At 41.2% G+C, this 24,255-nt stretch overlaps 1 protein-coding gene and 1 long non-coding RNA gene across 4 annotated transcripts in view; one reads left to right on the top strand and one right to left on the bottom strand.

Moving 5' to 3' along the window:
• LOC139439487 (uncharacterized) overlaps positions 1 to 8,611 on the top strand; it is a 34,646-nt gene extending 26,035 nt beyond the window's left edge. The window contains exons 3-4 of the long non-coding RNA XR_011649368.1: positions 4,944 to 5,065; positions 7,491 to 8,611. This is a non-coding gene — a long non-coding RNA (uncharacterized lncRNA). The remainder of the gene's footprint in view (positions 1 to 4,943; positions 5,066 to 7,490) is intronic.
• The window catches only part of LOC101429098 (uncharacterized), a 46,260-nt gene continuing 23,006 nt past the window's right edge, over positions 1,002 to 24,255 (bottom strand). For 2 of the 3 annotated variants that reach the window (XM_071216664.1, XM_058301604.2), the window contains exons 5-8: positions 12,649 to 12,731; positions 10,016 to 10,074; positions 7,489 to 7,638; positions 1,036 to 1,840 (exon numbers count right to left, since the gene is read on the bottom strand). In XM_071216664.1, coding sequence (XP_071072765.1) covers positions 1,817 to 1,840; positions 7,489 to 7,638; positions 10,016 to 10,074; positions 12,649 to 12,731 — 316 coding nt within the window. In that variant the 3' untranslated portion in view covers positions 1,036 to 1,816. Of the gene's footprint in view, positions 1,841 to 7,488; positions 7,639 to 10,015; positions 10,075 to 12,648; positions 12,732 to 24,255 lie in introns of all 3 variants that reach the window. The other variant, XM_058301605.2, reaches the window with a different exon arrangement.

Raw genomic sequence — 24,255 nt, 5'->3', positions numbered from 1 at the left:
TCCCAAGCTGGACCGACCCCTCGTCCGCAGCCAGACCCCACCTCTACCGACCGAGCAAACCGTCGCAGAAGAGTATAAAATGTATGATTCTGTTTATGTAGAATGCTAACTAATCCCTAATATCAAAAAGCAAATCCATGGTTGCCAGAGACCAGGGGGGAGAGAGAAATAGACTGCAAAGGGACACAAGGAAATTTTGGAGGATGATGGAAATGTTCTAGATCTTGATTGTGATGGTGATTTCATGAGTGTAACAGTCAAATTCATCAAACTGTACACTTTAAGTCAGGGGTTCTTAATCATTTTTGTTCCATGGACCCCTTCGTCAGTCAGGTAAAATGAATACTACTGTAATTTATTTATCACATGCATTCATAAGTGAAGAAAATCCTAGATTTCAGTTAAACATCCAAGAAAATAAAGATAATAAGTTGATTTTTTTTTTCAATTTAAGCTCACAGAACCCTTGAAATCTTTCCATGGACCCTTTGGGGGGTCCGTGGATGCCCAGTTAAGAACTCCTGCTTTGGGAGAGCAGATGTGGCTCAAGCAGTTGGACACCTGCCTCCCACATGGGAGGTGCCGGATTCTGTTCCCAGTGCCTCCTAAAGAAATGAGCAGATGCAACAAGCTGGCATAATGAGCAGATACAATGAGCAGACGCATTGAGCAGGGAGCAGATGTGGCTCAAGCAGTTCAGTGCCTCCTAAAGAAGATGAGCAAATGTAACAAGCTGATATAATGAGCAGGCACAACAAGCAGATGCATTGAGCGGGGAACAGATGTGGCTCAAGAGGTTGGGCAACTGCAGGTCCAGGTTCAGTTCCTGGTGCTTCCTAAAGAACAAGTAGATAGCGAGCACAACAAGTAGATAGGGAGCAGACAGATGAGGGAGCCATCTCAGGGGGAAAAAAAGAACCTCTGCTTTAAGTGGATGAGGCTTTATTTTGTGAATTGTATGTCAATAAAGTTAAAAGAGAAAATTAATAAAAAGAACATCACTTAGATACTATTTTTTATTTAAAATTTGTGCAGGTATATATACATACATACAATATTATATATTGCATATTTTTATATTATATATATTTGTATACATATATGTACATATATATGTATTACACACAAATTTGTTTGTTTAGAAAAAGTGTTCTTATGTATTATATATGCATAGCCTTAGCATTTACAGCTTCATTGGAGAACAGGCAATATATTGCAAATCCTTGAATGCTACAGTGTTTCCAGCATGGATTAAGCAAGGCATTAGGAGATTTTAGGTATGGACATAGTTTACTTTAAATGGACATAAATTTTAGAAAACTGAAATTAATCAGCAGGGTTTTTCTCCTAACTGTGGGATAGCTTGACTTCTATTAAATTACTGTTATTATCCAATCTGTTACAGCACTCTAAGGGAAGCATTATCTATGCTTAAGTAATAACCATTTTAAAAAATAGTCAGGGCAGTCATACTACATCATAAAGTCCATGAAAGGTTAAGTCTATGGAGAAACCATCCTCATTTTGTTTTCAAGCAGAGGATATTAAAACCATTCATCTTATAAGAAATGCAAAATCTCAACTCTTAAAATAGACTCTTAGTAATTAGAGATCAGGGATTTCATGCAGGAAGGAGGGAGCAAAGTCCTCTGGGAGGGCTTTGATGGCCACGTCCAATAATTAGCTTTGCTCACAGAGCAACATTTATTAGAATCACTTGGAGGGCTCATGAGACAGCAGATTCCTGGGCTCCAGCCCCAGAGTTTCACTTCTGTAGGCAGGCTGGGGTCCAAGTACTTGCAGTTCTAACAAGCTCTCAGGTGTTGCTGATGCTGCTGGTCTGGGGAAGAAACTCTGAATCAGACGTTCTCAGAAGGAACAGCAGGGAAACTAGAATTGACAGGTGATGAATACAACTTGGACACAAGTAAATGGGAGAAGGAATGATACTCTCCTCAGAGCTCACTGAAGGGAGAACTGGGAGTGTTTGCATTAAGTCAGTGCTGGCATTTGAGCTGCGCCTTGTCCAGGAGCAACGTGTATTTCAGGTGAAGGAGACATTGGGGGCAAAGAACCAGCTGGCACTGGAAAGTGTAGGAAGTTGGCAGGAAACAAGGGATCTGATAAAATAGAAAATAAGGTGGGGAGTGGGCCTGAGGGTAGTGCCAGGGTGTGGGACCACCCTCCTCCATGGATATGGGGGGTACACTTGCTCTGTGGGGTTAGAAGTCCTGTCTTCTGCATGATGCAGCCATATGTGGGTGTATAGGAGCTTTTTTCCAGCCCATTGCCTTAGTTTACCAGACTGCTATCAGAATTACCACAAACTGGTTTTAGCTTAAACAACAGGAATTTAATGGCTCAGTTTGGGAGGCCGGAAGTCTTGCTTCCACTTGGGGTCCCTAGTGTTCTGGCAGGCCAGCAATCCTTTGGTTCGTAGGCTTTCCCCAGCCCTTCTCTTCTAGGTTACTGCTAACTTCCTGCTTCCCCAACTTCCTGCTCCCTCCAACTTCCTGCTTCCCTGACTTCCTGCTTCCCCCTGCACTTCTTGCTTCCCTGACTTCCTGTTCCCCCGACTTCCTGCTTCCCCAACTTCCTGCTTCCCCAACTTCCTGCTTCTCCCCTGACTTCCTGCTTCCTCCATAACTTCCTATTCCCCACTGTAGCCTTTTCTTTCTTGTCCAATTCCCTTTGCTTATAAGGACCACAATCATACTGGATTAAGGTCCACTCTCATTTGGGTGGGCCACACTTAATAATTACATCTTCGAAGATCCTATTTACAAATGGGTTCACACCCACAGGACCTTTTGTGGAAGGACAAGATTCTAATTAGAAGGCCCTTCTCAGCCGCCCTTTATTCTACCATTCAAACCCCATCCTCACTCAAAGACCAGCTCAAGCCCTGTTTTCTCCCTGAGTTCCTTCCTAAAGGCCCAAACTCAAAATGAATTTTTCCATCCCTGATCTTCCTGTTGCTAGACACTGTCTATTCTCTGATTTCTTATCTCTGCAGCCAATCAGAACATTCCCTCAGGACAAGGCCCAATCAGAACATTCCCTCAGGACAAAGCCAATCAGAACAGTCCCTCAGAACATTCCCTCAGGACAAGGTCCCCATAGTGCCTGGTTCAGTGCCAGCTGCATAAGAATCATTTAAAAAAAAAAAAAAAAAACCTCTGACTATTTGACTGCCAGGTTGCACTAATATACTAAATAAGTGACATTTTAATTTTGTCTCCTTATGCCAGTGGTTCTTAAAATGAAGTACCTGGACCAGTAGTATCACTATCTCTTGGGAACTGTTAGAAACACAAAGCCGCAGACCTACTGAATCAGAATGGGGGTGGTGGGAAGGGGCAGTAATCTGTGATAAACAAGCCCACCTGGCAATTCTGATGCATGCTAAAGTTTAAGAACCCATGTTTTCTGAAAAGCCTTAATCCCGAAATGAGGTCAGGCAATTTATAAGGGCTTATAAGCAAAGTGAGACCAAAATAACTCAAATAGGAACAAAAAAAGGACGCGATGAGAATACAAGTGTAGGGAAACTTATCCAAGCCAGCATTGTGGTTGATCAACAAAATGAGTAACCCCAAAGCCCTTTACATACGTTGGAGGTGGGCCCCCAAGCTGGCCCGATACTTCCTACAGAGGCACAGTCACAGTTCAGTGCCATGAGACAAAAGAAAACTCACGCAGAATTTCAGCCATTTGTGATCCTGAGACCTCCCCATGGGTCTTCATGGGAGGAAGCTATGTGATATGGGCTCCCGCATTTCCAAAAGTAAGCTTCCCCAAAACACACACCGAGTCTCCCAGGTCTTGTTTCTTAATACAAGCAGGAGGCTGCAGATCAAATGAAATTCCACTGTGAGGACACGACAGGGAGCTCATGAAGGTTTGAGCTTAACCCAAGGACAGATGCTAGAGTGCCTAGAAGAACTGGAAAGCCTCTGGCCATTCCTCTAGAAATACCCTTTCCCTCCACTGGGCTTCTGATGGGTACTGAACAGCGACAATCGGAGGTTCCAGACTGCAGAGGCTGGGGTACAGAGGGCTGGGGGTGCCTGTCCATAAAATCAGGGGCATCTGATTGATCCCTGGTTGGTTTTGTGTTTGTTGTTTTTCCCTCTCAATTTAGTGAATGTGAAGCTACAGTAGTAATTACAGGGGCTGCCTTAGCAACTGCTTGAATGATAAGGTTCTCCTGAAAGAACTATTCACACAGAAGAGTTGTTGCCACCATCCATCTAAACATTTGTCCCAGTGCTGAAATGCACAATGACACTTTAAATCATCATCTTAAAAATGGCCTTGAATTAAAGTGAACCACAAACTATGAGATTTGCTTTCATTATTTTGCTCTGCTGGAGGAAAATTTAAATTTGAGGACTTGGTATTCACACTTGAGAATGCAATAACAAATATATGTCAAATGTGAAACATGAAAAAAGCCTCGTCAGGGGTTTGTAATTAATTTCTAATATATTTCTATGGCCACATAATTTGGATAATCATTTGGGTGAGTCGGCCACCAGAGCAAAATTTTACTTTACTTTTCCCTTTTGTTTGATAGGTTTATTTTTTAAAAACTTGTTCCAAAAAGCTGAAACACTATAAGAATTCTTAATTAAGATCCTAACTCTCAGGTCCAGGAGCAAAAGGATCTATGGTACTAATTATCCTTCCACAGAAATTAAACTGGGAGAAGAATCAGGTAGAGTCAAAAGTTTCCAGCAGGGGTTGGCAAGTTGTAAAAGGTCAGATATTATAGTAAATATTTTAGGCCAGGGGTTCTTAACCTTTTTTGTTCCATGGACTTTGCCAGGCAGGTGAAAGGAACACTACTGTATTTACTGCATATATTCATACGTGAAGGAAATGCTAGATTTCAGTTAGAGGTCAGAGAAAATAAAGATAATAAATTGATTTTCTTTCAGTTCGAGTTCACAGACCCCCTGAAATCTTTCCGTGGACCCCTGGTTAAGACCCCTGCTTTAGGCTTGGCCGGCCTTATGGTTTCTGCAGCAACTACTCAGCTCCGTCACAGCCGAGGCAGCAGGTAAACGAATAGGTGTGGCTGGGCGCCAGTAAAATGGTATTTACAAAAACAGGCAGCTGCTGAATTTGGCCCATGAGCCAAAGTGTATAGCGCCCTAGTTTTAGGAATCCCATCATCTCCCTGCTGCCTAGGTAAGAGGCTTACAGTGAACCCTCAGGAGGAAGCCATCCAAAAGGCAAAGCAACCTAAGACCCTCTTTCTTCGCTGCTCCCCTGGCCTCTTGCGGGAGAATGGTTCTGCCTTTGAAAAGTATCAGAGTGAGGCTGCTGGAGTCAGGATTCGACAGGTACTGAGCACTGTTTCTCTAACTGTGGAATGAAGCCACGACAAGACAGGGGAGCTGCTGCAGCCTCCTGTTCCTTAGACTGGAAACCTCAAAGTCCTCTTGGACAGCCCCTGCCCCCACCTCCAAACAGCCACCCAGAACTGTTGATTCCTGATGCAGAATTTCTCAGGACTTCCAGGTTGATCTTCCTGCCACCATCACTCCCCTGCTGTCCTCTCTTCTCTAGAGGATAAAACCTTTCCTTTGTAATGGCATTGAAGGATGCTGTTCCTCACAGCACTCCCACCGTTGCTTCCCACAAGCAGCATGCTCACTCTTCTCCAAGAACATCTTCATGACTGTGGCAAGTATTACTAGTTCCCTCCCCAATATCTGTGCGCCTCTATTTTCTAACAGAATCCTCATATTTTGAGGAAGGCAATCTACCCACATTAAAAAAAACAACCTGCATTTCCCAGCCTACATTATAAATAGGGTGGCCAATGAGATCTAAAAAGTCATCAGATAGGGTTTTAAGAAAAAAAAAATCTTTAAATAGGGCTTACTCACATGGTAGTCTTCCTTTGCCCTTCCCTATCTTGTTTTTCTTCTTTCTGGAACTATGACATGATGGTTGGGGTGGCAGCAGCCATCTTGTGGCCAAGAGGTGACTTTGAAGATGCAAGCCAGAACTTAAGGATGGTTGAACAAAAAGAGAAGAGAAACCTGGCTCCTTGATGACATCATTGAGCCATTAAAGCAATCCTGGGCAACCGTTCTCTGGATTTCATGTCATCTGAGAGAAAAGTAAACCCTTCCTAGTTTAGGCTACTGTTACTTCAGGTCTCTGTGACCAGCAGTCAACTGTAGTCCCTAAATGATACAAGGCCTCACAGCTTTCCTCATGCTATTCAACCTCTTCACAATGTCCTTTGTCCCTCTATGTTCCATTTCTCCATCTTTTAAAATACTACTTGTGACAGTTTGAAGCTTTTGTGAACCCCAGAAAAGATCATGTTCTTGGAGTTAACCCCTTCCTGTGGGTGTGGGCCCTCTGGATTAGATCAAATTCAGTTGGGGGCCTTTGATTGGACTATTTCAGTGAGGCATGACCCAGGGTGGGTCTCAGCCCTCTTGCTGGAGTCTTCTAGAAATAGAAGAAACATGCAGAGACACAGAACTGTAAGCTTTTCCCCTGCCATGTGTGAGAAGCCTCCAGGATCACCGACAGCCACAGAAAGACAGTCTCTGAGAGGCTGGAGGCTGGACTCGGCAGAGCAACCCAAAGCTGAAGCAACAAGGTCCAGAAGAGAGAGAGATGAGCCATGTGCCTGACTGCCCGCAGCTGAAGTCAGAGAGAAAGTGAGCCTGGAGGAGAAGACGGACCACCGCCAGCTTGCCTTACCACGTGGCAGGAGTCCAGGATCTAACAGCAGATGACCTTTGGTAAGACAGCATCTCTGATGGTGCCTTAATTTGACATCTTCACAGCCTCAGAACTAGAAGATTTTACCCTAATAAATTCCCATTATAACAGCCAACCCATTTCTGGTATTTTTGCATAGGCAGCCTTTAGCAAACTAAAACGTTACTCATTTTTCAAATTCTCCTGGATTCCTCCCTCTGTCCACAGCTACCCAAGACTTTAACCTTCACCTGTGTGAACAGGCATAAGACTAACCGGAGGTCAGCAAGGGATTTTGTCGTCTACTAGCCAGGAGACAGCAAACCCATTCTTTAGTTCTTCCAGGACTAATTTCCTTCATATGCAACATGAGGATGGAGATGCTTCAGATTCATATTATTTGAGAAAAGTACTTAGATCAATTCCTAGCACATTGCAGGTACTCAGAAAATTTTTATAATGATCAAGAATATTGTCATTATTAACTGTCTCATTCGACTCTAGATCTGTTTCCCTGATTGCATAAAAGTATTGGGGGGGGGGGGTGATCAATGTCTCATTCGTCTCCCTGTCCTCACAGTACCTAACACACAGGTTGGACAGATGGATGAAGAAAATGGCCAGGAAAGTGTAATGCACTTTTCTAAGGACTTCCCTTAGACAATGGAAAATTAGAAAGTGAACTTGAAGCCATATGGGCATTTTCTCCCTGATTATAGCCCGTTTATTTCCTCTATTGTTTTGTCTACTTACAGAGGCTTTCGTCACTCGCAAGCCGGTGGAAGCGGTGACAGACTTGTGCAACTGAGCGAGCTCCTTGTGCGACAGAAGGGAAAATACACAAATCCATATTTCATCAGGCAATAGTAGCCATCTTGAGAAAACTGTATCTCTTTTGTGTTCCTGGAATGGAACGAGAGACGATCTGTAACTAAAAGGGTAGTGCAGAGAGAAAAGTTCACACATCTTAACAATAAAAGAGATTGCATACATTGCATTGGCCCAAAGCATGTGCTGCACACAGACCAGGCACCTCCTTCTCTCCTTCCTTGCTTCAGCCCAGCTCATCTACAACACAGAGGCCACATCCCAAAGATTGAAAACCAACAGAGAAACCCAACCGAAGACTTTTAAACCTCTCTGGGGTCCTCTACCCTACTAGCACTTGACTGGCCTCCATCAGCCACAGCCCATGGTCTTCTACTCTGCAAGCCACAGGTGTCACTAGTGGCTGGAAGGAGGCAGCTCCACCACAGTTCCATAGTTCTCTGCTTGACTGTCATCTCAGAGCCACAGCCCAGTCCTCACCAGGGGGTGTGGCCTCCGCTGCTGGCACAGGAAAGGAAGCCTTGAGCTTCTCAGGGCATCTGGGTTACTACTGAGGTTGAGTTATATTCAATATCCAGGGAAGCAGATGCAGCTCAAGTGACAGGGCTTCTGCCTACCATATGGGAGGACCCAGGTTCTAGCCAGTGCCCATGTGGTGAACCCAGTGCCCACACAGTGAGTCACACAGCAAGCTGATGACACAACAAAAGAGAGAGGAAGGGGAGAGTCAAGGTGAAGCACAGCAGAGACCAGGAACTGAGATGGCGCAGCTGACAGGGAACCTCTCTCCACATCAGAGGTCCCCAGGACCAAATCCTGGTGAATGCTGGAGGAAAAAAAATGAGAAGAGAAGACCAAAAAGAGAAATAGATACAGAAGATCACACAGTGAATGGGTACAGATAACAAAAACAGCAGGGTGGGGGGAGGGGAAGGGATAGGGGGAAAATAAAATAAATCTTTTTTTAAAAATCCAATATCCAAACTAGGTACGGGGTATATGGGAATTCTCTGGATTATCTTCTCACTATAAAAGTTTGGTTTCCAAATTTTGGGATGTGGCCCTTATTGTTGCTCACTCCATAATCTTATAAATTCATAGATAGGCCAACATGATAAATTTGTACTCTTGTCGTGATTCTAGGATAAATCTGAGATGCTCACTTCAGATCCAGGATCCTGTACGTTAATGTAGCAGAAATGTGCTTGTGCCTCTTCTAAAGCCTGTCCTGTGAGTCTTATTCAAATAAACATCAATTCAACCATCAAAAATAATTTAAGAAGCAATTAAAATATTTACTGGAGTCTTTCTAGAAATACCAAAGGGGATCCAATTCCAATAAAACTTCTTAAATTCCTGCTTCTCCATCTATCTCTTTTTCACACTTCCTTGCACTGTTAAGTGGTCCCCTAGACTATACTTCCCATGCTCTAAATTTCCCCCAAATGTTCTCCACACCCATTCCCATTCCCCTGCCTTTGTGAATTAATTATTTCCTCCTTTCAGTAGTTCTATCCCATTCCACTATAAAATCTAAGTGGCTTCTTTGGCTTCCTTGAATTCTGCTGCCCCCTTCCCACAGTATTCTAGTCATCACCACAGACTCCTAGGAGCCAAGAAACCAGAAAGACTGTGAATAACCCCTCTTTTCATGTGTTATCCCCGGTATGTGGTGTTCACAGCTGAAAAGTATATGCAGTATAAACCCCATAGAACACATGCTCCTTAAAACAGTGGGGAAAATATGCTGTATTATTCATAACAAAACTTTGTTAAAATATATTTGTAAATTAGAAAAAAAAGAACTGTAAGTTATCCTTTTATTTCTATATTGATGGGTATCTATGTATATCCACATTTAGACACACAAAAAAACATCTGTTCTTTGATGAATTTACTTATGTGATGTTTCAGGTCTTTGAGGATTCAGGTTTATATTTTAGTCTTTCATTGTACTTAAGAGTATGGATTCCACAACTCCCAATATTTTTATTCTGTGAATGTTTTGCTTTTTATCTTAATGCTTAATGACATCAACTCCACATATTAGAATTTATAAAACCAAGAGTATCTGCATAAGAGAACTGAAACACCTGGAAAAGGCATGGCTGTTTGCCAAGGTTCCCACCTGCATTAAATCATTCGTTCATATACATAATTACCAATAATCCACTTTAAAGAGGTTTTCATTCCAATTGCCAAAACTCTGTTAAAGGTACGCCGAGCTGTGATTTTTAAAAAAAACAAACCAAACCAAACCAAACACACAACTCTGAAATTCTAACCTGGCTTTAGGAAAACACACAGCTCAGGGACTTAGACTCTCCCTCATGCCTTTCCTACTCAAGCAAGCCCATCGTCCCTTTTGGAAATACCAGGATTATTTTTAAAAAATGTTTTAAATCAGTGAAATCACGATGTTGATTATTCATGCAGTACATGGCCTGCGTACCTCATTTTCTCTCTCCACATCTTGAGGCACATTCTTGCAAAAGAATTTCCCGACAGATCCTAGAAGCAGATAAGAAATTTAGCACATAAATCCAATCAGAGGAAACCAAACAGCCCCCTATCCTTCTAGTCTAACGAGGAAATGCCCCTGCAACTCCAAGGAGGCCATATATAACCACATTCAATTCGAAGAAAGGAAAACCTATCCTGGGAAGCTGTGATAAGTCTGTAGATTTCAAATTTTCAATCTCCAGGAAAAGCAATTTGCTAACAAGGGCTCCAGGAAAGCATGGCTCTCAGTGGACAGAGGGGTTCAGAGCGCTAGAAGAAGGCACTTCCAGCTAACTTAGAGGGAACAAGTCAAAGAGAGGAAGAGGAGACAGAGGATCATATCCTGGAGGCCACCAGCAGGCTTTGGCTTTAACTTTGAGTGAGAGGGGAAGTCATTGGATGGCTTGGGCCAGACACATAATATATCTATTTTCTCCTTTTCTGTTTTCGGGGATCACTCTGGCTGCCTCGTGTAATATAGCCTGTTGGTGGAGGTAATGGGCCATGGGAATGCAGTGGGCAATGACAAAAGCAAGAAGACCAGCTAAGAGGCTATTGCAATAATTCAGGAAGAGATGATGGTGGCTTGGACCAGGGTGGTGCAGTAGACACAGCATGTGAAAGGAAGAAGGAGCCACAGCTTACTCCAAGCTGCCTGTCCTGAGCCACTGGCAGATGGAGCTGGACTTGGCAGTGTCGGAGAAGCCTGCGGAAGGAGCAAGTTGGGGTGGGGAGGGGCAGGAGTTCCACTGGAGACATTTTAACTCAGTAGTGATGGGTAAAGAGTTACCATCAGCCCTGACAATGACCTGGCCTCCCTCAGAACCATTTTCATAGGAACAGTAGAGTTCAGATAAATGAGGAGTGTCTTTTCCACTCTGCTGAGTGAATCCATACCTGGGTGGGGGAGCTTTATGTCGGTGTATAGGCCCTCATCCTGTATGACTAGAGTGACATGCAAGATTATGGGGAGAGGAGCTGTGGCTTCTCGGGCCAAGGTGCCCCAGGCACACCTAGGGTTTTGTCCATGGTAGTCACACACACCTCATATGGGAGACAAAGAAGAAACAACTGATCCTTGTGGAGCTGCTAGGCCTCTTGATAGGGTGGAGATTCTGTGCCTGCAGGACCTCCAGCCTTGTATCTTTCCATAAAGCTATCGAAATGCGATGGCAGACTACAACCTCTTTGTGTCTCACAAGTGTGATGCCAACTTGGACCTGTAACCACAACTGTGCTGCTGCTTTTTTTTTTTTTTAACCTGATATTGTACTTTCTCTCTGTCAGACTCCTGCAGTTCAATAATCAGGGGGAAGGGAGGGGAGAGGTATTTTAATTATTGTCTCCCTAAAACTCTGGTTGTGATATGTGCGAATTGATCTTTATAGAACTCAGAAGGCAAGAAGTTAACAGCAGACATGGAAATTCAACACTGTCAGATCAATCTTCACCCAAAACTTGGAATGATCAAAATTCTCTAGTGCTGTTCCTTTAGGGAAGAACATGGGTTTCCCTGAACAGGAAGCAAGCAGCTGTTCTGTGATCATTGTCACTGGAAGTACTGAACACACTAGCCAATTTCAGGGCCTCCATATTAAATAAGCTGTGTGGACAATGGTTCCACTTCTGGAAGGTTGGGCATTCACTGGGAACAGGAGTTGCTTCACCACGTCATGCAGCATGTCCTCTATTTTTAGGTAAACACAGCCCGAGGGAGCGACAGAAGGACTAAACTGAAGAATGGTCTTTACTGAGGTCCCCAAGGGCATACTGATCTTTTACCTCGCAGGCTGCTAGGGATGGAGTCTGGCACGTCCATTCTGCTCAAACATGGCAAGATGAGAAGCAAAAGCATATTATAGAAAGTGATGCCAGGGAAGCAGACTTGGCCCAGTGGTGAGGGCATCCGTCTACCACATGGGAGGTCCGCGGTTCAAACCCCAGGCCTCCTTGACCCGTGTGGAGCTGGCCCATGCGCAGTGCTGATGCGCACAAGGAGTGCCATGCCATGCGGGGGTATCCCCCCATGTAGGGGAGCCCCACATGCTAAGAGTGCACCCCGTAAGGAGAGCCGCCCAGTGCGAAAGAAAGTGCAGCCTGCCCAGGAATGGCGCCGCCCACACAGAGAGCTGACACAACAAGACGATGCAACAAAAAGAAACACAGATTCTCGTGCCACTGACAACAACAGAAGCAGACAAAGAAGAACATGCAGCAAAATGACACAGAGAACAGACAAGTGGGGTGGAGGTGAAGGGGAGAGGAATAAATAAAATAAATACATCTTTTTTTTAAAAAAAAGTGATGTCAGGGGCATTGGATGATGATTCCAAAATTAGGAATTTTTGGAGCAAAGTTTAAAGTTTCTTCTTGAGACCAAAGATTTTATGAGTGTTCACCCAAAAATGATTCTATCATGCTAGCACTTTGAGAAACATGGATCTTGTTTCCCTTTCTTCATCCCACTTGTCCATTCTCCCTGGTTTTTAAATTTTTAATTTGGCCTGGCACAAGTAACTGTTCTTTCTGCAATTCTGTCTGACAGACTTGACCACCTCATTTATTAATGACTTGGCCACCTACCAACAGCAAAAGTCCTGGGATAAATCTCAGTAAAGGTTCTCTCCTCTGCTTCAGTCAAGCTTGTTCTTGAAATGTTTTGCAATCTGCGGGAATAAGAGCACAGAGAAACAATTTAGTTGCTTGATGGCAGCAGGATTTTAAGCTTGTGTATCGGAGCTAATCAACTTTCAGCAGTTCATGTGTACATCCCCTTAACTTTGTCACAATTGCAAAATTTCCTCTTCCCCTTTAAATTTTCCCCACTGGCTGAACAAATGATAGGTGTTATGTGCTATTCGGAAAGATGACCCCAGAACAAAGTGACTTCCTGCTGACTTTTTGGACTGTATCATTCACTATGGTTAAGACAGTTCAGGTATATAACATCAAGAGCCTCCATATGTTTTCTTTACTAAATTACCCAAAGATGCGTAATTTAAAAGCCATAAGAGCCATCTGGATTTTATGCCTACATAACACTTATGCTCAAGGGAAACAAACAACCTAATGCACAGTTTAGGTAAAGACAACTCAAAAGACTCTCCTTTCTCTCTACTGCCTGAAAAACACAATGTCATCAGCTCTGCTCCTTTCCTTGTACATCATTCAGTGCTTTTCACTCGCAGGCTCAGCGTGTCCTTAAACATGGATGGCCCACCGAGCCAGCTGCCCAGATGGCAGACCCCAGAGAGCAGCCCCATTTCCTTCACCCAGTGGCCTGACTAATGTGGCACCACACGGAGATGGTGGGAAAGGTTTCTGATAAGGAAGCCAATTCCTGGGATGATAAACGACCTCAGGCTGCCTCTGAGCCCTTACCGCAGACCATTCACCTAGCCCAACAACATTTCAGGCTGTACGAGCCCTCCTTAATGGGCCTGGCAAACAAGGCTATGTGCTGGTCTCAGCGCGCCACTCCACAGAGCACATTTCAGCTCCCCGAGCTTGGGGTGTCACAGGCTCCTGAACAGCAGGGATGGAAAAAATAAAGCCAAAATTGCAGAAAAGGTATCCTTCTGTTCCTGTTCAATTTAAAAAGTTAGAAACAGATTGGGGAAAAGGGTTAAAATATACACCTATGCTGTCTTCTCCAAAGAGAAAATGCTTTAATATATAAGGAATAAAATCCTTTAAAATATTTTGACAGCGACAGAAGCAAAGAGGACTGCCACAAAAGACACCTCTGCTTACAAAGAGTCACAAAAGCCAAATGACTGTTCTAAGCAGTGGAAGGTTTCCATCCCAAATTACTTTTGCTATTAATTGCCATTTCACAAATATTTTCAAGGCTTCTCACAAGCAAAACAACATACAGTGCTCCTCCAAAATTTGGCAGAATTTTAGGTCAGGAGACAAACTTTTGGAAGATGGAGGCTGTGAAGTTATTATCTTCCTCACCCACCCACATATTTTGGAAGTACCAAATCAAACCAACAAGTAAACGAACAACAAAAAAAAACAACACTTTGACTTTCAAAAAAATTGTCAAAAAAAAATTTGACAAAGTTCAATTTTAATTTTCCTACAACATCTGCTCTAGAGAATTATACTTTTAATGTTTGTTTTTTTTTTTATTTTTAAAGAAACTTTAGATTACGTAAGTGATACATCAAAAATGTAGGGCATTCCCATATGCTCCACTCCCTCCCCCTCTCACACTTTCCCACATTAACAGCATCCTTCATTAGTGTGGTACATGTGTTGCAATTGAGGAACACATACTGAAGTATTGCTACTAACCATGGACTATAGCTTATATTATAGTTTACACTCTGTCCTGCACCGTTTTATAGGTTTTGACAAAATGTAAAATGGCCCGAATCCATCATTGCAATGTCATGCAGGACAATTCCAATGTCCTGAAAATGCCCTCATATTACACCAGTTCTTCCCTCTCCCTCCCCTCAGGACCTCTGTGGCCACTGTCTTTATATCAATAATACAAGTTCTTCCATTGCTAGAATAATAATAAGTCTATATATGTTCAATATATGTAATTCTCGAATCCTCAAGATTGGAGAATTCCATATTTTTAACAAAAGGAATAGATCTGTATGTATGCAGCTACTGAATTGCTCACACTGCCACAGCCTGTTTACAGCAGGGATTGCCAACAGGGTGATCTGCATGTTATGACAGCATCATCCACTAGAGGCCAGAGTGAGACTGTCACACTGTCACATTCATGTTCAGTACTACTGAGGCCCATTCAGATTCCAGGTGAGTTCCTTTCAGAATCAAATGCAAATGTAGGAAGAAATGAAGGGGGAGAACGCCAGTGAGCAACAGCGGAAGTGTAGGTGACATGCCCAGCACAGCACGTTTCTGAATCCTCCTACACAGATTTCCTTCCACGTCTGAGCAATTGAGGGACAGACAGGACATCCGTCAGCAACAGTCTGACTTTGTACTGAGGACTAAGAAATGGGAACAAGAGTGGACAGTTCTTTCTCAAACTGAGGGCAAGAAGGAAGATAAAAGTTGGTAGGGCACAGGTGTTGGCAAGAGAGAAGCCAAGACACAACCATGTGGCTGAGGTGAGAGACCAGAGAGAGGAGCAGAAATTGGGCAAGAAAAATGGCTCTTCCATTTCTTGACTGAATTAGGAAACTAACCACAACCCAAGAGTACACCAATGGCCACTTCCAGGAAAATGGCGTCAAAGTAGGTAGGCAGAGTCCAACTCCCTCACAAAAAAAGAAAGGAGGAAGGGCAAAACTTATCCGAGGGAGCTGCTTTGGAGATACATAGAACAGAAAAGCATCATCCAGGAGGGAACTGTACAGATAAAGAAGCCAAAGGAAAATCATGAGTTACTCTCCCCTGAGGCTGGAAACGGCACATTAAATCTCACAATCAAGGCAAATAGCCTCGGTAATGCCCCCTGACTACTGCTACCAACAGAGAGGGACAGAGATTTCCCTGGGAGGAAGAGGGGCCTGGAGGAGGGTGGAGAGTGATCTCTTTTCTGTGAGTTCGGCCACCCGAGGCCCCTTTGAATCTCAGAGGGTCCCCAACCAGCACTGAGGTGGCCACGGGAGAGCAGAGGGCTGATCTCATCAGGCAGGCTATCACACCCAGCTGACCTGGGAGAGAGAGGAACTAAGGTAGAGAGCGTGTAGAGACAGGCCCCTCAACAACCTGGTTTGGCGAACTGTTAGAAGCCTAACCCACCTGAGGGAAAGGGGTGGAGGGAGCCATTTAAGCTTTCCAAAGCCTGCTTAAGCTGTGTAGCTCAGTGGAGAAAATACTGCCTTGCATATACAAGGTCACTGGTTTGATCCCTGGGTCTCCTTAGAGAAGTGATTCAAAGAGTGATCCACTGGATTATCAGGCATCCACCTGCTACCTAATGACAGGGCACACATAACCAGATTTTTTTCTTGTTTTAGGTTTTCTTGGATCTGTTATTTTTTATTTATATTTTATTGGTTCCTTTTTTTCTTCATTTTATTCACTAAAACCCAGAACATCACCTGCAGAGGGCACGCTGAAGGACGATTGATTGATGAGCACCAACAGCCTCAGAAGCTCCTTAAGGGCTTAAGAGGGAAGGCTGTTTTCCCTGGGTTGTTTTGTTGTTGTTTCATTTCTATTTGTTGTCTTTCCCCCTTTCTTTTTTTCCTTTCTTTTTCTTTTAGTTAATTTTCTACCTATTTTATTTCTTTTCTTTCCTTCATTTTTCTTTCTTCTATTTTCTGTTGTTTTCTTTCCATTCCACCTTTTTGTCTTGCCTTCAATTTTTTAAAAATTCAGTCTCTTTTTTCTTTCTTTTTTTTTCTCTTTTCTTCAATTCTTATCATGCTAGCCTTTTAATTCATTCTATTTTTTCTCTATTTTGTTCCTTGTTTCATTTTTCCTGTTCCAGCTTTTTTATTCTTATCCCTTTGTACTTTTTATGTTTTATTCATATTGCTTATTTAATTTCCTAGCTCTTGTATAGTTCCTATTCTACCCTTTCTAAAATTATTATAATTATTATTATTCTTTTTCCTTTTCTTATCTCTTTATTTTTCTCTGGTCCTAATACATTTTTTTCAAGGGGACAAAGACTGCAAGGATATAGAATAAGAGGAACCAAGTGTCAGAAAAGGAACCATAGCAAACACACACACACCAAAAAAAAAAATAAAACAACAACAACAACAAAATAAAACCCTAGGGTAAATAAGCACATCCAGATAAATGGATGCCTAGACACCAAAAAAAAATTACAAGCCATACTAAGAAATGGGAAGACATGGCCCAATCTAATGAACAAACTAAAAATTAGAAGGAGATGCAGAACATGGAACAAGTAATCAGGGATGTCCAAACAAATATTATAAATCAACTTAAAATGAAGTGAAGGAATAAAGAATATTAAGAAGACATTGGGGAACAAACAGAAAAAATTATAAACATACATGAAAAGATAGCAGATATAATGGTGATGAATGGCATAATGCAAGAAATCAAAAATGCACTGGAAGCACATCATAGCAGACTTGAATAGACAGAAGAAAGAATTAGTGGTGTTGAAGACAGTACATCTGAAATCAAACCAAACAGATAGTAAAACAGACAGATAAAAAAGATAAAAACAATCCAGCAAGTACTTAAGGATTTAAATGACAATACAAAATGCACAAATATATACCTTACAGGCATCTCAGAGGGTGAAGAGAAGCAAAAGAGGTAAGAAGGAATGTTGGAGAAAATAATGGCTGAAAATTTCCCAACTCTTTTGAGGGATGTGTATGTACATGTCCAAGAAGCACAGCACACCCCCAAACACTAAAAATCCTAACAGGCTGAGCCCAAGACACATACATGTCAAATTGTCCAATGCTCAAGACAAAGAGAGAATACTGAAAGCAGCAAGAGAAAGAGATCCATCACATACAAGGGAAGCTTGATAAGATTACATACTGATTTCTCATCTGAAACCATGGAAACAAGAATGCAGTGATATGGCTTAGTTAAGGTGCTAAAAGGAAAAAATTTCTGGCCAAGAATTCTCTATCCAGCAAAGCTGGCATTCAAAAATCAGGGAGAGTTCAAAATATTCATAGATAAACAGAAATTAAGAAATTTTTTGAACAAGAAACCTGCCCTTCAAGAAATACTAAAGGGAGTTCTACAGGCTGAAAAAAAAAAAAAAAACAGAAGAGAGAGGGTTGGAGGAGATTGTAGGAAAGAAGATTATCAGTAAGAATAACTAAAAAGATAAAGAGAGAAATAAAAACAACATATGACATACATATACCTAAAGAAAATATGACTAATGTAAGCAATTCCATGACAGTAATAACGTTGAATGTTAACGGATTAAACTCTCCAGTCAAGAGACATAGATTGGCAGAGCAGATAAGGAAATATGACCCATCTATATGCTGTCTACAAGAAACTCACCTTACACCCAGGGATGCAAGGAAGTTGAAAGTGAGTGGTTGGAAAACACAGAAGAACACACAATGACTGGACAGAGAGCAGACAATGGGGGAGTGGCGGGGGGGAATAAAACAATAAATCTTTTTAAAAAATACATGAGCCAAACACTGGAAAAACTAAGTGGAGAAATAGGTGCCTCTACAATTATAGTGGGGGACTTTAATACACCATTATCACTATTAGACAGAACATCTCAACAGAGGATCAATAAAGAAACAGGTAGCTTGGATAATACATTAGAGGATCTAGACCTAATAGACATATACAGGACATTACACCCAAATACAGCAGGATATACATTCTTCTTGAGCACACAAGAATCATTCTCCAGAATTGACCACATGCTAGGTCATAGAACACCTCTCAACAAATTCAGGAAGATCAAAATTATATAAAGTAATTTCTCTGACCACAATGGAATGAAGCTAGAAATCGGTAAGGGGCAGAGAAACAGATTAGGCACAAAGATATGGGCATTAAACAACACACTCTTAGACAATCACTGGGTCAAGGAGAAAATTGCAAAACAAATCAGTAACTATCTTGAAATGAATGAAAATGACAACACAGTGTATTAAAACCTATGGGATGCACCAAAAACTGTGCTGAGAGGGAAATTTATAGCCATAAATGTCTACATTAAAAAAGAAGAAAGAGTTAAAATCAAAGACTAACTGCACACTTGGAGGAATTAGAAAAAAGAACAACAAACTAATCCCAAACCCAACAAGATGGATAACTTAGATGAAATGAACAAATTCCTAGAAACACACAAGCAGCCTACATTGATGAAAGAAGAAACAGAATGACTCAACAGACCAATCACAAGTAATGAAATTGGATTAGTCATCAAAAGCCTCCCAAAAAGAGCCCAGGACCACACAGCTTCACAGGTGAATTCTACCAAACATTCCAGAAAGAACTAATACCAATCCTGTTTAAACTCTTCCAAAAACTAGAAGTAGAGGGAACACTGCCTAACTCATTCTATGATGTCAACATCATCCTAATACCAAAGTCACACAAAGACACCACAAGAAAGGAAAACTATAGACCAATCTCTCTAATGAACCTAGATGCTAAAATCCTCAACAAAATATAGCTAATCATATTCAACAACACATCAAACAAATTATACACCATGACTAGGGTTTCATCCCTGGTATACAAGGATAGTTCAACATAAGAAAATCAATCCATATAATATATGACATTAACAGATGGAAAGAACAAAATCACATGATCATCTCTATTGATGCAGAAAAAGCATTCAACAAAATACACCACACTTTCCTGATAAAAAACACTTCAAAAGAAAGGAATAGAAGGAAACTTCCTCAACATGTTAAAGGATATATAAGAAAAACCCACAGTTAACATCATATTCAATGGTGAAATGCTAAAAGCTTTCCCTCTAAGATCTGGAACCAGAAAAGGATGCCCACTGTCACCACTCTTATTTAACATTGTGTTACAAGTACTTGCTCAAGCACTTAGGCAGGAAAAAGATATAAAAGCATCCAAATTGGACAGGAAGACGTAAAGATTTCACTATTGGCAGATGACAAGATCTTACACATAGAAAGCCCTGAGAAATCTAGAACAAAGTTTCTAGAGCTTATAAATGAGTTCAGTAAAGTGGCAGGATATAAGATCAGTGCACAAAAATCAGTAGCATATCTTTACACCAATAATGAGAAATCCAAAGAGGAAATCGAGAAAAAAATTCCATTTTCAATAACAACTAAAAGAATCAGCTACCTAGGAACAGACTTAACTAAAGAGGTAAAGGACTTAAATGCAGAAAACTACACAACATTGTTAAAGGAAATCAAAGAAGACCTAAATAAACAGAAGAATATTCTCGTTCATCAATAGGAAGATTAAACATCATTAAGATATATATCCTACCCAAACTAATTTACAGATTTAACACATCCCCAATGAAAATTACCATAGCATTTTTTACTGAATTGGAAAAGCTAACCATGAAGTTTATTTGGAAGGACAATGGGGCCCTGAATAACCAAAAACATACTGAAAAAGAAAGTTGAAATTAGAGGAATCACGCTACCTAACTTTAAAACATACTACAAAGCTACAGTGGTCAAAACTGCATAGACATATTGACCAATGGAACAGAACTGAGAATTCTGATATAGATCCTCACATGTACAGTCAACTGACATTCAACAAGGCCCACAAGCCCGCTGAACTGGGAGAAAATGGCCTCTTCAACAAATGGTGGGGAGAGGGCAAGATGGCATCCAAGTGAGTGCACCCTTGACATCTGTCCTGCAAAAAGCCAGCTGAGTGGGGACAGAATCCTGCCCAAGGTGGCAGTTTTAGGAACCTACAAAGAAGGAGGTATCTGGACATCAATCTGGAGAGACAGCAACAAAAGGAGTGTTTGCTCAAGGTAAATCTGTGGGTTTCTGACACTTGAGCCTGAAGCCATGGGAAGGCAAAACCCTTCCCCTAGGCTGATAGCTGCAGCATTCCCTGAACACCGCCAATCGCATGGCAGTGCTCCCAAGACCCATATTGCCCAAACATGTGATCCCTGAACGCATGTTCCCTGAATCTCGCATTTCCTGAACCCCACATTCCCCATAACACACATTCCTCAAACCCGCATACCCTGAGCCTGCATTCTTCCAAGCCCATGTTCCCCAAACCCAGCACTCCCCCAACTCAGGCATTCCCCTAGATATCCAGGCTCAACAAACTCCAAGAGTGGGAGGGTTTTGGTGAGGGGGTACAGAGGGGCCTGAGGAGTGCAGGTTCAATTATCTGCTTTTTTCAAGCTTGGAGGAGCATACCAGTTGGCTTGAGGAGAGGCTAGGACGAGAGGAGAGGTGAATTTGCTGAGAGAGCCCAATTTACCTAAAAGGATAGGGAAACTTGGTCTGGGAGAATGTGGAGTCAGCAAATCAACTAGTACTCTGTAGCACACCTAAGGGAGAGGGACAGTAGGATGTGTTTTGTAGGCTTCCAAAAGCATATTCAGAGTTCCTGGCAAGGTGTGAGTGCTCTCTCTCAAAGAAACTAAGGGTCATTATTTTCTCTGGTAAGTTGGTTCACCAGGGTCCCATTTGAATCTCCAAGGGGAGACCTCACACAGCCTTACTGCTGCCCTGGGAGAGAGGAAAGTGAAGAAGGGAGAAAGGGGGAAGGATAGACTCCTAAGCAGTTTATTCAATAGCAAAGAGGATTCCTTGCTTGAGGCCTTGTCTGGTCTTTTTTGTTGGTTTGTTTTCTTGTCTTTTCTTGCTCTTTATCTACCACAGCCCTTTTTTTTTCCTTGCTTTTTTTTTCTTTTTCCTTTTTTTTTTTCTTCTTTTTTTCTATTCTTTTTTTTTTTTTTTTTTTTTCTGTTAGGTGCTGCTGGAGTGTTTCTTATTTGCTGTGCTTCCTCATCCTTGATTTCCTCTTTTCTGTGTGTACTGATTTTGGCTACTAATGTGATCCAATTTCCTGTACATATCTCTCTCTTCCATCATTGATTGTTTCTTACATTCCACCTCTTTCTTTAGCCCCCAGTTTTTCTGACTTTTTATTTCTAAGCTCTATTCTGTTTTCTATCTTTTATTCACTCTTTATATCATTGCCGTTTCTTTTCTCTTTCCATCTCTCCTGACCACACTGGCCTTTTAAATCATACCACATTCTTCCCCATAATCAGTTTACCATCTCATTGTAGGTACTCCACTTTTTCACTATTATAACTCTGCACAGCTTAAAATGAGTTTAATATCCATTCTCCTAGATCTAACATGGTTCTTCTGCTAATATTTACTATCAATACTACTATTATGCTTTTTCTTTTCTTACCTCTTTTGCTTTCCCTGGCCCTAATATTTTCCTTCAAGGGAACTTAGACAACAACAAGGAAATAGAATAAGAAGAGCAAAGCATCAAAGAGGAGACTTAACATGCAAACAAAACAACACATAAATAAACCCCAAAACTAGATGGAGAAAATAATCAACTGAATAAACCCATCAAGATAAAATGAAGACCAGACAGCAACAAAAATTTACAAACCATACCAATAAACAGGAAGACATGGCCCAATCCAATGAACAAACTAAAAACCAGGAAGAGGAGCAGAACATCAAACAACTAATCAAAGCTCTCAAAACATATATCATGGACCAATTTATTGAAGTGAAGGAAGAGATTAAGGGTATCAAGAAAACACTTGGAGAGCATACAGAAAAAATTGTAAACATATGCAAAAAGATAACAGATATGATGGTGATGAACAGCACAATCCAATAAATCAAAAATATACTCTCAGCAAATAGCAGATTTGAAAAAGCAGGGGAAAGAATTAGTGATGTAGAAGACAGTACATCTGAAATCAAACAGATAGTAGAATTGATCAATGAAAGATAGAAAAAATCCAGCAGGAACTTAGGAATCTGAATGACAACACAAAATGCACAAACATGCATTACAGGCATCCGAGAAGGAGAAGAGGAGGGAAAGGGGACAAAAGGAGTGTTGGAGGAAATAATGGCTGAAAATTACCCGAACCTGTTAAGGGAGATGGATGTACATGCCCAGGAAGCACAACACACCCCAAACAGCATAAATCCAAAAAGGCCTACCCCAAGAAATATACTTGTCAAATTATCCAATGCTTAGGACAAAGAAAAATACTGAAAGCAGCAAGAGAAAAGAGAACCATCACATACAAAGGAGGCTCCATAAGATTAAGTGCTGATTTCTCATCTGAAACCATGGAGGCAAGAAGGCAGTGATATGACTTAGTCAAGGTACTAAAAGGAAAAAAATTTCTAACCAAGAATACTCTATCAAGCAAAGCTAGCATTCAAAAATGATGGAGAATTCAAAATATTCACAGATAGGCAGAAACTAAGAGAGTATGCCAACAAGAAACCTACCCTTCAAGAAATACTAAAGGGAGTTCTGCAGGAGGAAAGAAAAAAACAGGAGAGACAGAGTTGGAGAAGAGTGGAAGGACAACTAAAAAGAGAAAAAGAAAAAACATATGAAAAACACAAATCCAAAGAAAATATGACTAATATAAGTAATTCCTTGAGAGAAATAACACTGAATATCAATGGATTAAACTCACCTGTCAAAAGACAAAAATTGGAAGAATGGATAAGGAAATATGACCCATCTATATGCTGTCTACAAGAAATATGTCTTAGATGTAGGGATTTAAGGAGCTTGAATGTGAATGACTGGAAAACAATCTTACAGGCAAACAATAACCAAAGCAGGGCAAGAGTAGCTATAATAATTTCAGACAGAATAGACTTTAAATGCAAAACTATTATGGGAGACAAAGATGGACACTACACATTAATGAAAGGGATAATCTTTCAAGAAGAAAGAACAATCATAAACATTTATGCTCCTAAGCAGGGTGCCTCCAAATATGTGAGGCAAATACTGGAAAAACTAAGTGAAGGAAAAGATGTCTCTACAATTATAGTGGGGGACTTTAATACACCACTATCACCATTGGACAGAACATCTCAACAGAGAATCAATAAAGAAACAAAGACTTTGAACAATATATTAGAGGATCTGGACCTAATAGACATATACAGAACATTACACACAAATACAGCAGGATATGCATTCTTCTCAAGGGCACATAAACCATTCTCCAAGATAGACCACATGCTAGGCCACAGAGAAAGTCTCAATGAATTCAGAAAGATTGAAATTATACAAAATAATGTTTCTGACCACAGTGGAATGAAGCTAGAAATCTGCAAGGGTCAGAAACCCAGTTTGGCACCAAGATATGGAAGTTAAACAATACACTCTTAGACAAACAGTGGGTCAAGGAGGAAATCTCAACAGAAATCAGTAACTACCTTGAAACTAATGAAAATGATAACACAACATATCAAAACATGGGATGCAGCAAAAGCTATACTGAGAGAGAATTCATAGCCATAAATTTATACAGCAAAAAAGAAGAAAGAGCTAAAATTGAAGACCTAACTGCATACTTGGAGGAATTAGTAAAAAAAAAAAAAAAAAAAAAAAAAAAACCCAAAGGAAGAAGAAAGAAAGAACAAAGATCAGAGCAGATGTAAATGAAATAGAAAAGAAGAAAGCACTTGAAAAAATAAACAAAACAAAGAGCTGGGTCTTTAGAAGATCAATAAAATTGACAAACCTTTAGCTAGACTAACAAAGAAA

Source organism: Dasypus novemcinctus, chromosome 8 (assembly GCF_030445035.2).
Source record: "Dasypus novemcinctus isolate mDasNov1 chromosome 8, mDasNov1.1.hap2, whole genome shotgun sequence".
Taxonomy (NCBI): Eukaryota; Metazoa; Chordata; class Mammalia; order Cingulata; family Dasypodidae; genus Dasypus; species Dasypus novemcinctus.
Note: the sequence above shows the minus strand (reverse complement) of the source record. Positions and strands in the feature narration are given on the sequence as shown.